Source organism: Neolamprologus brichardi, chromosome 2, assembly GCF_056152115.1.
Source record: "Neolamprologus brichardi isolate AB-2024 chromosome 2, ASM5615211v1, whole genome shotgun sequence".
Classification (NCBI taxonomy): domain Eukaryota; kingdom Metazoa; phylum Chordata; class Actinopteri; order Cichliformes; family Cichlidae; genus Neolamprologus; species Neolamprologus brichardi.
The window spans coordinates 34,332,941-34,347,662 of record NC_142105.1 but is presented as its reverse complement, the minus strand read 5'-3'; the positions used below and the strand labels follow the sequence as shown (position 1 = coordinate 34,347,662).

General features: G+C 37.8%; 1 protein-coding gene across 3 annotated transcripts in view; it reads left to right on the top strand.

Moving 5' to 3' along the window:
• The window catches only part of gfra4b (GDNF family receptor alpha 4b), a 60,089-nt gene extending 46,157 nt beyond the window's left edge, over positions 1–13,932 (top strand). For 2 of the 3 annotated variants that reach the window (XM_035913123.2, XM_006803232.3), the window contains 6 exons: positions 848–928; positions 3,903–4,248; positions 5,455–5,564; positions 6,333–6,467; positions 10,501–10,661; positions 12,620–13,932. In XM_035913123.2, coding sequence (XP_035769016.2) covers positions 848–928; positions 3,903–4,248; positions 5,455–5,564; positions 6,333–6,467; positions 10,501–10,661; positions 12,620–12,763 — 977 coding nt within the window. In that variant the 3' untranslated portion in view covers positions 12,764–13,932. The remainder of the gene's footprint in view (positions 1–847; positions 929–3,902; positions 4,249–5,454; positions 5,565–6,332; positions 6,468–10,500; positions 10,662–12,619) is intronic. The other variant, XM_087829933.1, reaches the window with a different exon arrangement.
• Positions 13,933–14,722: the final 790 nt, after the last annotated feature.

Genomic DNA, 14,722 nt, shown 5'->3' with positions numbered 1-14,722 from the left:
AAGAAAAAAACAGACATATTGGATAACACACCGATGCTTATTTATCTGTGAAAGGCCAATAGAGGCTCATATATCAGTTGCGCTGTTCATCAAACAACATGGCACAGCAGAAAATCAAAGCAAGAAGCAACAGACAGAGGAGCACTCTCCTACTGAAAGGCTGCTTCCAGTTTTCTCATGGCTCCCCAAGGAATACTTTTACTGATAATAGATAGAGTCCATAAATGTGTGAATAAAGTGAACTGTTCTCAGTGTCAACCTAAACAATTAATCAAGAATCAGTTATTTTGAGGCACCGTTAAGAATGCTACTAGTGTTCATATTTCATGAAAAGGTCTACAGGAAGTGTGTGGCGGAAAATTAAATTGTGGCCAGAGGCTGTAAGCAAGCCTATATAAGAGGACTGGATTACTGGGGGATTCCACATGCTCGCAATATGTGGTGTACAATAAAGTATATAATTTATGTTATTTATGTTCATAGAGGTTATTATACTTACCCCCATTCTATTCTCTGAAAACAAAGAGCACCATGAGTGTTTAAAAATACCGCAGTGTCGATGTAAATATAGATATGAAACACTTTTTAGGTTGAGAAATGTTTGGATTATACATGTGGCTACAGAAACGTAAATGCCAGCATCGGCGACTCGGTTGAAAATAACACAATAACCCTGACAAATGAATAATAAGCTGAGGGAATGTGTGTGTAATTTATGACTGAGTGAACTGGAGTCTCAGTGACTAAATAAAAATGACTACATGCCATTATTTGTGTTTCTTGAGATTTAGATAAACTGTAGTGCTACTGAAGCCTTTATTCCTAACTGTGTGCTGTTTTTCCCCAGGACTCAACCTGGTGGAGAGTTACCCTTATGAGACAGTGGAGAGGGATTACAACTATGTCCGCTTGGCCTCTATTTCTGCTGGCAAGTTCACCAACCTTCATTAACTTTCACCATATTGTAAACCCCTTTGAAGATGTTTGTGTTCTAATAAGTATACAACATTACGCCAAAGCCTTTTCACTGTAAACATGCCCAATATAAACATTCACATCTCAGACTCAGCTGAAATAACATAATCCATGAACGTCAAAGCATGCTAATGGAGGCATTTTTTGATACTACTGTCTTAAAATAAATGACTATTCCAAATCTGGCCTATGAAAAGAACACACTAGCTTAATATAACACTGAATGACAACAGACTGAACTAAATATCAAATGAGGCAAAGTTTTATTTAAGAACAGCTGAAATCAGGTTTTGGTACTGATGTGGTCATTGTTATCAAGAGGCAAAGCCACGTTTTGGCTCTACATTATATTAATCTGCTGGGAATGGGACTGCAACCAACACAACAAAACCAAATTCATATATAATGAACACAAGTAGCAAATGTTTATGTTAAAAATTGGGACCAAATATTTGGCATTTAGCCTAAAAAAAGAACTAAAAATAAATCAGTTATTAAAATATTACTGACTGATCTCCGTTCACATTTCATAAACTGCACCGCTGTCTTCATCTAGTTTGACCAGAGGACCTGCCAGCTTTAAATATATATATATATGTAAACATATCACTTATCTCTTAAGTACACAACTCACAGAGGTCAGCTCACTTCCTCATTTCCCAGGCAACATAAATCCCAAAGGCTCATTCACAAATTGTCACAAAGTAGCAAAAGCAGCAATCACTGTGCTGCTCATTTCAGTGGCAGATCTACACATAAATATTTGATATTTGATATATATTTATGAATTCAGTCGTCATATATAAATAACACTATTCAATAATAAGAATAGATCCTAATCGAACAATAAGATCCATATCTATAATACTAATAAATCACTGAACAGGCTCAGTAGTCCCTATATTTGTGCCCGGCCTATATTCTTATCATTAACGGTACCCTACCTTCCAAGTAGAAAAAAATAACATCAACAAACAGAATAATGAATTGCACATTTTTATGCACATATCAACATCGTTCCACAATTTAATCCCAACAACAGAAATAAATCTTTGTTGAATCTCTTTCTTTGCTTTATTATAATAAAATAGAAAAAAATCTCTCAAGTCAAACTTAATCTCCCACACTGAGAAAAACCTTCATACTCAGTTTGAGAGTACCTTAGATTTAGCTTGAACTTAATTTGCATTGTTTAAAAAAAACACAACAAATTTCATTTGTTTGCATTTAATTTAAACCAGTTTCATCATATGGAACCTGAGAAACAATGGCTCAGTGTGATCATGATATCCAGACTTGTTAATGACCCGTATTACTCTTTTTTGTAACATAACTATTGGATTTATTATTGTTTTGAGGGTCATGCCCCACAGTTCCACACAGTAAGAAAAAAGGAACTATAAGTGAACATTAAATTATATGCAGGGCATTATAATCCAACACATCCTTAGTTTAAAAAAACTCCTAATGATTTTGATATATTTTACCTATAATATAATGAAACTTGTTATTTTTCATGTTAATTTATAATTAGTCATGACATCTAAAATTTTACCTCCTAGACTCTTAATTTTAGATGTTGAAACCTTTAATTCAATATTACATTAGTATAACAATAGTTCTGATGCAAAAGATAACTTGTTACAATAAGTTTGTACCTGTGCTATTTGATGTTACCTACGACTGAAGATTTACAGTCACCATGAAATAAGAAATGGAAGACGAGATCTTGTAAAGTAAAAGATAAAAAGTAAGTAGTTAAAAGTCTGATAGTGAAGTATTTTAGCCGTTGACAAAGATTTCAGTCTTGTCTAAAGCAAAGGACATGGCAACTCAGAAATCACTTTGCATTTAATTCAGCACCAAATCAGTAAAACAATTACTCCAAGGCGCTTTGTCGTAAATTAAGGACTCTATAATAATACATTAAAATTCTTTACTGTTCTCTGGTAATACCTTATTTAACCTACTTTGTGGAGGTGTGGGTAAATACGTGTAAACATTCATGATAACTGGTGTACATTCTGCAGAAAAGTAACAAGAATTGCACGTCGTACTGGGTTTGGTGAAAACACAATTTTTCTTTTCTTACTGTCATGTTTAAATTCTGCGACCCTGTGGAATTCAAATCAGAAAAAAAGGAACAATTGAGTGTTCATAATTTTTCTGTTGGGCCGGGGGATGGGGTGCAATTTAAAAGGCAAATTAAATTCAAAGACTCACAATATTCAGATTAAAGGAGCCCATCTCAGTTATGAGGCAGGGTAGAGCCTGGACACTTCTCCAGTCTGTCACAGGCTAACAGAGTGACAGACAACCATTCACACTCTCATTCATATCTATGAGCAGTTTAGAATGAGCAGTTAACCTAACCCTAGTTAACCTAACCCTACTGGCTGCATGTCTTTGGACCGTGAGAGTACCTGAGGAGAATCCACACAAACACAGAGAGAACATTCAAACCTCACACAGAAAGGCCCTGGCTCGATTCGCACCTTCAGGACCTTCTGATGTGAGGCCATAGTGCTAACCACTGTGCTCTACCAAATATGAAACACTTTAAAAATATATATTTTTTCTCCAGTATAAGGTCATAGAGGGGTGTTAAATATGTTAAGAGTTGAAATAAAGCAACCAATCATTCAAAATTATGACATTGTTCAAAGCACTGAAGGCCAGCCTCTTCGTCTGATGCTTCTTCTGTTTTTCTGATAGTCAAAAACAAGTCCCCCAATTTTCATTTACACACACACTTCCTCCTTAAACCTGATGTTCAATTCCAAACTCCTGATGTTTTAACAACAGGAGGTTACATCTCATCAGGATAAATTGCTAAACTAGTTCACGCTTATGTTCTCATTCACTTACACACAAAACCTCTCGATTAGTTGTTGAAACCTCGTCACTAACCTTACTTCCGTCCACAGACTCTGATGTTGGCATGACAACTGTGAATCGCTGCCTGGATGCAGCCAAGGCTTGCAATGTGGACGACTTGTGCCAGAAGCTCCGCACAGAATATGTCTCGGCTTGTATCAAACCCACTGCCAAGTCAGGCCTGTGCAACCGGCCCAAATGCAACAAGGCCCTGCGCAGGTTCTTTGACCGTGTTCCTGCTGATTACACACATGAGCTGCTCTTCTGCCCATGTACGGACACGGCCTGTGCAGAGCGTCGAAGGCAGACCATTGTACCCAGCTGCTCGTATGAAACGGTGGATAAACCCAACTGCATTGCACAGATGAGGATCTGCAAAGCTGACTATGTGTGCAGGTAGGAACAGAAGTGAATACGTAATAATAGACTGATAACAGACTCCACTTGGCAAATGTATGCATCAAAACATAAAGGAGGTTCGCTTGCATCTGTAAATTATTTATATAATATCAGCATGTTATTGGTTTCTGCTTACAGATATTATTTTTCAACAGTTTTTTCAGTTTTTGGGAAATAAATAACCAGCAGATATAATGAGACACGTCTCCAGTGAGCTCACGGTTGTACTTCTTGTTCTGCTTTGGAGCCAAAACCAGTTTTTCACCTGCTACGTGTTCTGGCTAGAGGCTAATTCAAGCCTGAAGTAAATTTTCCAGGGCAGAACAAGACTAACATCAAGTTAGAGTTTCTCTGTGGAGGAGGTAGCTGGTGAGAAAGCAGGAAACGGAAAGGACTGAACAGCAAAAACGAATCTTTCACAGTAAGAGCGAGGGTATTACCAACGAGTTAATCAATTGCAGGTGGCATTTTCTCCCAGAAGGAGAAAAAAATAAACGTTTCTAAATGCAGCTTTCTTCAGCAACCTGCATAAGTAAAGCTTTTTGTTGGAAAGCATTTATCACTATGCATGTTATTTTGATACAGCAACACACGGCACTAAGATAATAGTTTACTCCAGCTTTGATATTGCTAAATACTCTAGTTTCTCTTGTTTCTCTTGGATATAGATTTTACTTGTATTCTCCACACATATTTAGGCCAGTGCTGTTCAATAGTATGGCTCTTTGAAACTAAATAAACAGCCACTCAATCAACCAAATGGCCTGCTGTTTTACCCTAAAGCTTTGTACCACCAGTGGTTAGAACACCCCAGAGAGCCTGTTGGAATAACACATTAAATATTTAGCACAGATAAAGAGCCAGATGGATCAGAGTTATCACTCATTGCTATCTCTGGTCATGGCCATTATTTTTCCACAGCCCCATTAGACTCAGAGGGCTTTACTAATGATCCCAGGTCTGGGGGATGAAATATATTACTCTTTATATCACTTTCACATTACAGCTCAGTGCTTTCACTCTTCACCGTGGCCTGCAATATTTCTTTAATGTTGGAGCAGCAAACTCTTAATTAAATGACTGAGTTATAACTTAAGTTACTTAGAGTAAGAAATTATATGTAAAAATGAAATCAGCAAACCTTTTAGATAAAAATATTGAGCTCTGTTCTTCCTAACTAGTATGCATTTTGTGTTTTTATAGGTCTCGTCTGGCACAGTTTCAGTATGACTGTGAACCGTCCAAAACATCTGCCAGTGGCTGCAAGCAAGACAACTATGGAGCCTGCCTCCTCGCCTACACAGGGCTTATAGGTAGGTGAACGTCTGAAATGTAACACGGAGAGCGAAAACACACAGTCGAAAAAATAAAATCAACACCTGTAGGAGGAAAAAGACAGTATGTGAGGCATATGTTGGGAGAGAGGAGGAAAGACAAAACTGTGCAGCCTTAAATGCACCGGAATGAGCGAAAGCTAGCTAGCAGCTAAATTAATAAATACAGAACAGGTTACGATTGAGTGGGAGAACGAAAAGACAAAGTTCAGCTTGGTATAAGATGGTATAAGTATAAATATCTCTCATTACAGAAAAAACGGAAGCTCTTTATACAGAGTGAGGTTTAATCTGTTTTATAACAGGTGGAAAAGAAAAAGAGCAGGTAGAGCAGACGTTTCTTTTCCATGCACTGGAAAGAGGAGCTAACCTGATGCATTTCAAGAATCTCAAATGGTGCCCCCCACTTGGCTTTTTCATTCTTGTCTTGTATTTATTAAAGTACTTGAAATCCCACCAACACTATGTTGGGGGGCGCGGGGCAAACAGAAAACAATCTCAATGCCAGAGACTTCTGTGACCTCAAAAAGAGAGGATTGGAGCATTTTTCAGCATCACTCTATTATATAATATGACTGCAGCTAATCTAACCTGTGGTGTTATAATATTACCATGCTTTTGCATCAGGTCAGTGTGTGGGGAATGCAGAGTGCATTAAGGCTTCAGAAAATAATGCATCATGATTACAGTGTAACAAGTCAAAAGCAATGCACATATTGATTGACGCCTGGCGCTGTCTCTCTGCAGGAAGTACAATAACTCCCAACTATGTTGACAACTCCACGTCCAGCGTAGCCCCGTGGTGCTCATGCTCAGCCAGTGGGAGCCAGAGAGATGAGTGTGAGAACTTCCTGGGATATTTCACAGACAACATCTGTCTCAGTGAGTGCTACTTTTTACTCTAATGTCAACAAAGTAGTGCACAGACTCAGGTTTTTGTTGTAGGATTGTGTTCATTTAGAGATATTTGGACTATGCTGTTGGCAGCCTGTTTAACTGGTGATATGTGGTTCAAAAGAAAGGGTTAATGCGTCTTTTTTGTTTATAGATTAACCCTTGCTAGTGTTAACCCTTGTGTAATGTCAATATTTTTGTTACTCTGCCAACATTTATTGTGTTATTAAATCAATACAACCATCCATCCATTCTCTTCCGCTTATCCATGTCAGGGACTTGCTGGTGCTGAAGCATTTCCCAGCCGCCGCAGGGCGAGACGCGGGGTACAACCATGACAGTTTATGGATCTTTACTTTTTCTCAATGGCAAGCATTGGAGACCACATGTATGGTTAATTTAGAATTTACCGCTGTTAAAACACATGTACAGAAGTGATACTCGTGACAAAATGTAATAAAAAAAAGAAAAATCAATCATAATCAAGATATACTGTAGGCAGAAAGAAATATGTTTATGTTGAACAAATATAAATGAAGGTTTTCTGACTGTTTACTTCTGTGAAACGGACCAGATTTATGCCACTGTGGAAAACAAATAGCCCATGTCTGCCGATCTATACGACACATGAGGGACTGTTTTGCATTTGTATTTCCTACACTTGATGAAAGTATACTGTGACCGCCTGCCCTTTTTGTTTTGTCACACATTGCAGCTCTTATATATTTGTTGTCACTGGATCTAGAACAGAATTTAGAACAGGGAACATTTCTGAATTTTAGTGGCATCTGGGATGAAAAGTTCTTAATCAGATTTGAGGTCCTGGTCATGGTTGCACCATGCTGGCAGTTCTGCGGGGTCGCTCAACAGTTTTCTCTTCTTGCTGGTGTTGGGCTTGTTCTTGGCATAAATTATGGTCAAGCTCATCCTTGTCATATGCGTTGCTATACCTTAAACGGTTGAGCACAGGGGTGTAATTTCCAGGGGGGTTAGGGGGGTTATGACCCCCCCCAATAATCAGACCCAACCAATATAACCCTCTCAATAAAATTATGAATTATCTTGCATAAATAGGCTGTTGATTTTCTTTCCTCATTTCAGGTATTACCAGCAAAATAGTTGCATGTTTAATCATCTGGGAATTTACCCACATTTATTTATTTATGTAGACAGAGAGTTTGACTCTGCCCCAGACCATTCCCTATGGGTTACCCCACACACACATACACTCCTTCCCCACCCTTCTAACTAGAGTTTACACTGTCCTATCCAATAAAAGCAAAAGGCCTTGCATTCATTATCTTACAAATTCGCCTCTCTTCTACAATGTCTGAGTTCAAAATCTTTTCACTGTCTTGATGATACACAGTAACAGGCGAAGTGCTGCGTTCCACCACTGACTCGCAGTCGATTTGAGTAGTTCCCAAAAAGGAGGGTAAAATGTGCAGGATGACAGGTGTAAGTGCTTGAAATGTAACACTGTTGGGAACTTGTGCAGGAAAATCAGGAGCAAAGATGGAAATGGGCATGCATGCAGGTACACATATAGAAACAAATACACCCTCCATCCACCCACTCAGTGTTTACAGAATGAAGTTAGGGGTTAAACTTCAGGGAGACTTACTGATATTTGATATTAACAATTTTGCTCATTTATATTTCATATTAAATTCACTATATAGCACATTACTTTATGTGAAATTGAACTGCATCTGGCACAGGTAAAAAGACAGAGCCTGCAACTGTAGAGCTGAAACAAATCCTGTTTTCGCTCTGATTTCTGTGGTTTCACATCCTTCCACTCAACTCCTGGTTGAGCAGCGTAATTTCATTTGTAAGATAAAACACAAAAATTGCATTTATTAATCAGTATAATTTTCACTGATAACCTGTAATACAGGACATTCAAGGGGCTTGATATGAAAACCAAATTAAGCTCCATGGCAGGCATAATGATAGGATGGAGCTGTTGGGATTCAGTGAGAAAATGTTTTCTACTTCATCACTGGCACAGAGAGAGATGTATTTAAATCAAGGGTCTCAATTCACAGTGCTCTTTCTCACTGCCTCTGGTTCATTCTTTCATTTATGAATGAAACAAAACACTTTTTTAAATTTTGCATGATCATTTTATGTGGTTTCCTTGGTAATCCCACCTGCGCTTTCAGACAGTCACTTCTAACTGAATTATATGTAAGCAACCCTGTAATTATTAGCCTATTTCAGGGGTCGGCAACCCGCGGCTCTTTAGTCCTTATACTGCGGCTCCGGGTGGTTTGGGAAAATAAATTAGAAGTATTATAGCTGAAGTGTATTTTATTTGTGTTTAGTTCTTTTTTAACTTGCAGTTCTAAATTGGAAGATTATTGTGATTTTGAAATATAAAAATAAAATTATATCTTATTATTTTTTCAGCGCTCAAAATAAGCGTCACACTCGCGGAAGCCAGTGTACCTGCCGAAATGCCGTGCATTTGTTAAAATTATTTGCGGCTCCCAGTGTTTTCTTTTGCGTGGAAACCGGGTCCAAATGGCTCTTTGGGTGTTAAAGGTTGCAGACCCCTGGTCTATTTAAAGAACTGATAGGAAATAAATGCTGTTGAAGATTTTGGAAAAGTTTTAATTCCCCAGGTGTGTTAAAGTGATCAAATGTGCAAAATAACGGTCTCCTCCTCAGTTCTCTGGAAAATAATCACACCATTCTTGGAAGATCCCTCAGACCTCGGTGGATAGGTAGAAAGAGGTTTTTACAAGTATCTAAAGCAGGAAAGGACAATTAATTTTCCCGAGGTTCCATATGAGACACTGGGACAGTCACAATTTCTCATGTGGCCCCTTGAAAAAATAATTACCCACTCCTTTTCTAAACTCTTTTTTTTTTGTTGTTCAGAGGTGAGCAAGAAATACAAATTCTTACACACAACATTTATCCATTTTTTTGTTTATCTTGGGCTACTAGAAATTTTAAAATGTTATTGTTCTTTAGACCTTGATATCTGATCATTAAAACAGAGCACCTATTTGTACTTATACTATCTATACTATCAAATTAGCAAGTATAGGCTGCATTTGAAATATGGTTTTATATTTATTATTTTAACTTACTCTTCATTGTTAAATTTAAAGGTATTTTACATCTGTACGTGCATTTACTGTAATCTGCCAGGTTCTCCTGTTATTTAATGAGGGAAACAATGCTGATACGGTTGTTGACATAGTGAGCATTTTGTTGTTTACCTTCATAAGATAACATAGGCCAGACTTTATTTTTATAGTGTTGCAAACCAAAGTGCTTGAAGTTAAACTTGCACTGACACACTCTTTAATTATCTGCAGCCATGTAACAAGGACGCTACAGATTTCCTTGCAGAACTTGCTGATATTTGTTGAAATGTCTCTCTATATATAATGCATATAATGCTTTTTTAAACTGTAATTTTCAGACATTCTCAGCTGACACAACATAAATTAGTCACCATTGCCATACATGTATTTGCATTATGTGTTTCTCTAGTCTCTTTGTTTTCCATGCAAACTTCCTCTCTTTCCTTCCTATTTTCATGACCTCTGCTCTGGAGTGTAAATAATGAATGTCCTTATTACTGACCCTAGCAAGCATATATCTATCACACAACCTGTACACATTGAGAATATCTTTGGTAACGAGGTGAATCTTTGGCCAGTCTTTGCTCGGCCCCCTGCCTAGAAAAGATACAGAGACGTCTCACAGTTATTTGGCCAGTGCAAACGGTCTAAGTGTTAATGAGGTCGATGTGGAGAGGCAGGTGCAGTTTGGATACTTGAAGAGAATACTGAGTATTTTCGCCTTTCTTTTTTCCTTTTCTCCTATGCTGTCCAAATGCAAACTGGCCTTGGCCTGGGAGAGCCTCTTATGCAAGATTTACAACGCAGAACAGGAGGCATCTGTCATGACTGAATAAGACATGAATGTAACTCAATGAAAACACCAAGGTGCTGCTGAGGAATGGTAACATGTTTTACTGCTATATCTAATGTTTCAGGTAATGCGTTCATGATGTTTGGAAGCGAATCAGACCAACAGCCGACTCACAGCCAGCACAGCACAACCAGCCAAGGCAGAGGAGAACACAGCAGCACCACCTCTCCACCCGGAACCATAGAAACTATGAGGAACATTCTGGATACAATAATACCAACACAGGTGTGCAGTTTTCCCGTCATTCTTTTCTCGCATCTACAAAATCCCACGTTTAGAAGTGAACCATTTCTGGCTAAAGCGTTTCTCAGATGTGCAACATTGTTGACATAAATCGTGCTAATATGACCATTTTTTAAGGTAGAAACATTTGAATTCACCTCCAAAAGTTGATTCTGTTCATCAGTATTCGTCACTCATCAGTCTGAAGACGTCACCTGGATGAGTGACGAAACGTTTCTCCCACTGAAAACGCTACGTCCAGATGAACAGGATCAACTTTTGGAGTTTTACTTACCTGCATGATTGAACATGCATCAAGACATTTGAATTCACTCTTATAAAGGACCATCATGGACACTTTTATAACTAATACTGCTGCTAATACTTGCATTAGGCAACACAATACTAGTCAGATAATAGCCTAACCAAGCTGACATGGGGGGCTGATTTGGAAGTCTCGAAATAAGGTTTACCTTGTTGTTAATTCCTTTCAGTGCAAATAAATATGTAGTGCATTTTAACTTCTGCATACACACACTACACAATAGCAAGTTCACTCTCTTTTTTCAGAATGAGAAGTATAAAAAAATACTGTTTTCATTGCCAAGTGATGATCTGTGGCGCCTCGGTTAAATGTTATTCATAAAAATGTAAGTTGCACACAGAAATATTCATTGGACCACTGCAGCTAGTCTTTGACACATCCATGTGCAGCAGGCTCTGCATGTTCAAGGTCCAATGTAGAATAGAATAGAATAGAATTCAACTTTATTGTCATTGCACATGTCACAAGTACAGGGCAATGAAATGCAGTAGCACTGCAGCCAGCCATTTTTCTTGGGGAGGACATTAAGTATAATATATTACAATATAATTAATATATTACATCTTTGACTATGATGACCTAATCTGACACAGAAACCATTTCAAAACACAATTGTGTGTGTGAGGGTCTCCTAACTACTCACTGCATCTCAGCAGCTCTGCTTCCACTTTAGCTTTACTTCAGTCCTTACGGTGAAGCAAAAGCAAAGCTAAATTGTCCTTTTTATTACTTTTGTGAATGTAGTCACATTACAAATCCCTAAACAGGTACAATAACAGATAGATTCTAGTTATAGAAAGATTTTTTTCACAACTTATGAACCATTAAGCTCTACATTTTTGCTCACTTGTCTTTAGGCTGAATCCTTTTCTCCCTTTCTCTCTGTAAAAGCAAAGTTTAAAGGTATCATTAAGTTTGTCCTCCACCACTGTCTGTAGGAGAGTCCCAGCTGATGGGGTTTTTCACGGTGCAGCTTTAAACACATTTTTCACCCAAGTTGCTGCCTGTATTTGCATTGGGAAGTGCAAATTTGGGCTCCATTGCTTCACTGCATAGCTTTTGTATACAATGATGATACTTAAAAACTTTACTTTGAGTGTCTTGTTGTGAAATAAGAAAATAAATATGTAAAGATTCAATGGGAGTGGAACAAGATAGATTTAAAGCAAACTGGTTACTGAATAGTTTATATATACTTTAGGTAGAGATATAGTGCAGAAGCTGCAGAAGCTGCATAATAGCAGGTTCCTATACAGACTAGATCAGGAGGTGGGGACAAAAATCAAATGAACACATCAGGTATGAACCACATTCTTTGAAATGTTTGTGTAGCTCCCACAAAGTCCAGGATGTATCCTGAACAAGTATTTTCATTTTACTGAAAATGAAGAGAGAAATTTGTATTTGACAAGAGATGACACAATTATTAATTCATATCTGTGTTTGGCACCTAATCACTAATCTGCTTTTATATGAGCAATTCAATTCAATTCAATTCAATTTTATTTATATAGCGCCAAATCACAGCAGCACTTTGGCGACAGTAATGACACATGAAACTCAAAGTGTTTACAACAATTAAAGAGATTAGAAGTAAAGAAAAGATGAAAAGACTAACTTTCCTGTCTCCTTCCAGGTCTTGGGAAATGAATTACTGGTGGGCCACTCCACCATGTCATCTAACAGCCTCCTAAACGCTGCCTCACCTCACAGTCTAATGCTTCAAGCTGCCTTCAGCCTTCTGTTGCTACTCCTTCAAATCCTTATCAACAAACGCTAAAGAGCACAGGGGGCATGCCAAGGATTCTCCTAGTACCAAGCAAATGGGAGGACCTGTGCAGTTCAGAGGAAGTGGACCGTGTGGCGTTATTCCTCCCTCTAAATTTGTACAGCGATTCTGTTCTTCTATTTTTCTGTCTAAATAGTTCCACCTGTCAGAGTCCTCATTCTGAGTGTGGGAGCCTTTGACAGACAGGTGTGTCTGTGCATTTGTATATTATTGCGATCAAGCTGAAATGAAGTCAAGGTGCTGCTTCTGTGGACTAGCTAAGTTTTCAGCTATCTCTGTGTATCTCTATTCAGTTATAATATAACAAATGTGTATGATATTTAGACATGAAGTATGTACTGTGAAGATTTGTATTATAAACAGAGGCTCTTGTTTAAATATGGTTCTGAAAAATGACTGGAGAAAACTTTGTATGTGCTCTGTGGATAAAGTGTTCAGAAAGCTGCTGTCTCTGCAATTGAGTGAAAGAGGAACATTATACCTGAGCAGTACTGTCGAGCGACCAGCAGCAGAGCTGCATTTCACTCAGACATCCTGGACTAATGCACTGATTCCAAAAATGTCTAGCACAACTATCAAGAAGAGATGTGGCGAATAAGAGAACATAAGAAAAACCTTGACATCATCATCTTGTCCATTGAAACTGTCCCTTTCTCAAACTCCCCAGCAACATTTCACTTTTTATCGCTAAAACCTCAGAAGCTGTTGATAGAAAATATAAGTCCTTGGTCTTTATCAGCGAAGGTGACTTCTGGGACTTGAAAGGAAATAACCAGAGAAGTTGAGACTCTTTACCTGTAGCTGCTGTGCTTTGTGTTTGTGAGTGCAATGGCCCTTTGTTTCTCATTGTGTAAGTGACCATTTCTATACAGAGCTCTGAATTTTTGTGCCAGAGAACAAAGGGAATGGTTTTACTTGTTGAGGTGTCACTAACACCAGTAGGGAGCCTGTTAGAGATTTGACAGTAATGAATGATTCAGTATTTCCTGTTCTGAGAACATGCCAACCAGAGGAGTAGCAAATAAAAGTTCTCCGATCATTATGAATACATTTTGCTATTATTCAACCTTTTCTAATCAAATTAGCAAAGTTTAGTGCTGTGGAAGTTAACACTATTAGGTTACAATTTCACTCCATATTTTTTACACTCACCAGAGTTTGAGAACCACTGACAGCTAAACTATAGTCATAAACCTATGAGGTGCTATCGAGTGATTATTTGAAGTAAGAATATAACAGGACATCATAATTCAGCCCTTTTGTCTTAAGCCGATAAATTGCTTCATATTGGAGATGCGCTCATAACTTGCTTCGAATTCCTTAACGGCTATTTGAAACTAATTTTAAAGGCATTCAATATATTAATTATACATACTTAAATAAGTTAATTATCTGAAAACTGTATTGATTTTTGCTGCACTTACTAGCTATTACCAACAGTAGATACAACTAGTGCTACATGTTACTGCCAAAGACTAAATAAGAAAATACAAAATTCACTAATTTAAACCATCATAGCTGAACATGTTGCAAAACATATTTTTTTAAAGGAAAGCCCTTATTCATAAGAGGCTCGACAGAGTAAACACACACACACACACACACACACACACACACACACACGAATTGCCGTGAAATGACTCATGAGTGATCCTTTTTTTTCTGAGAATCCTGTACAGCTTTGAAAACTGGAACCGCTGTAATGCAGTAAAAGTAAAATCTGGCTGATTTGCTGATTTCTGCAGACAGTCGCTATAAACATTCGTCCTTTACCAGTATTTACATTTTGCATTTGGTTTAAACAGAAAATTATTGGTATTCAGTAAATAAGCTGTGACATAAAATGCTGAATTATCTTGTTGTAAAAATTGCAAAATGAATTAAATTTGCATACATTTATGGAATAGAACAAATGCCAACACGTTTTGGGGTTTTGTTGATTTACTGCAT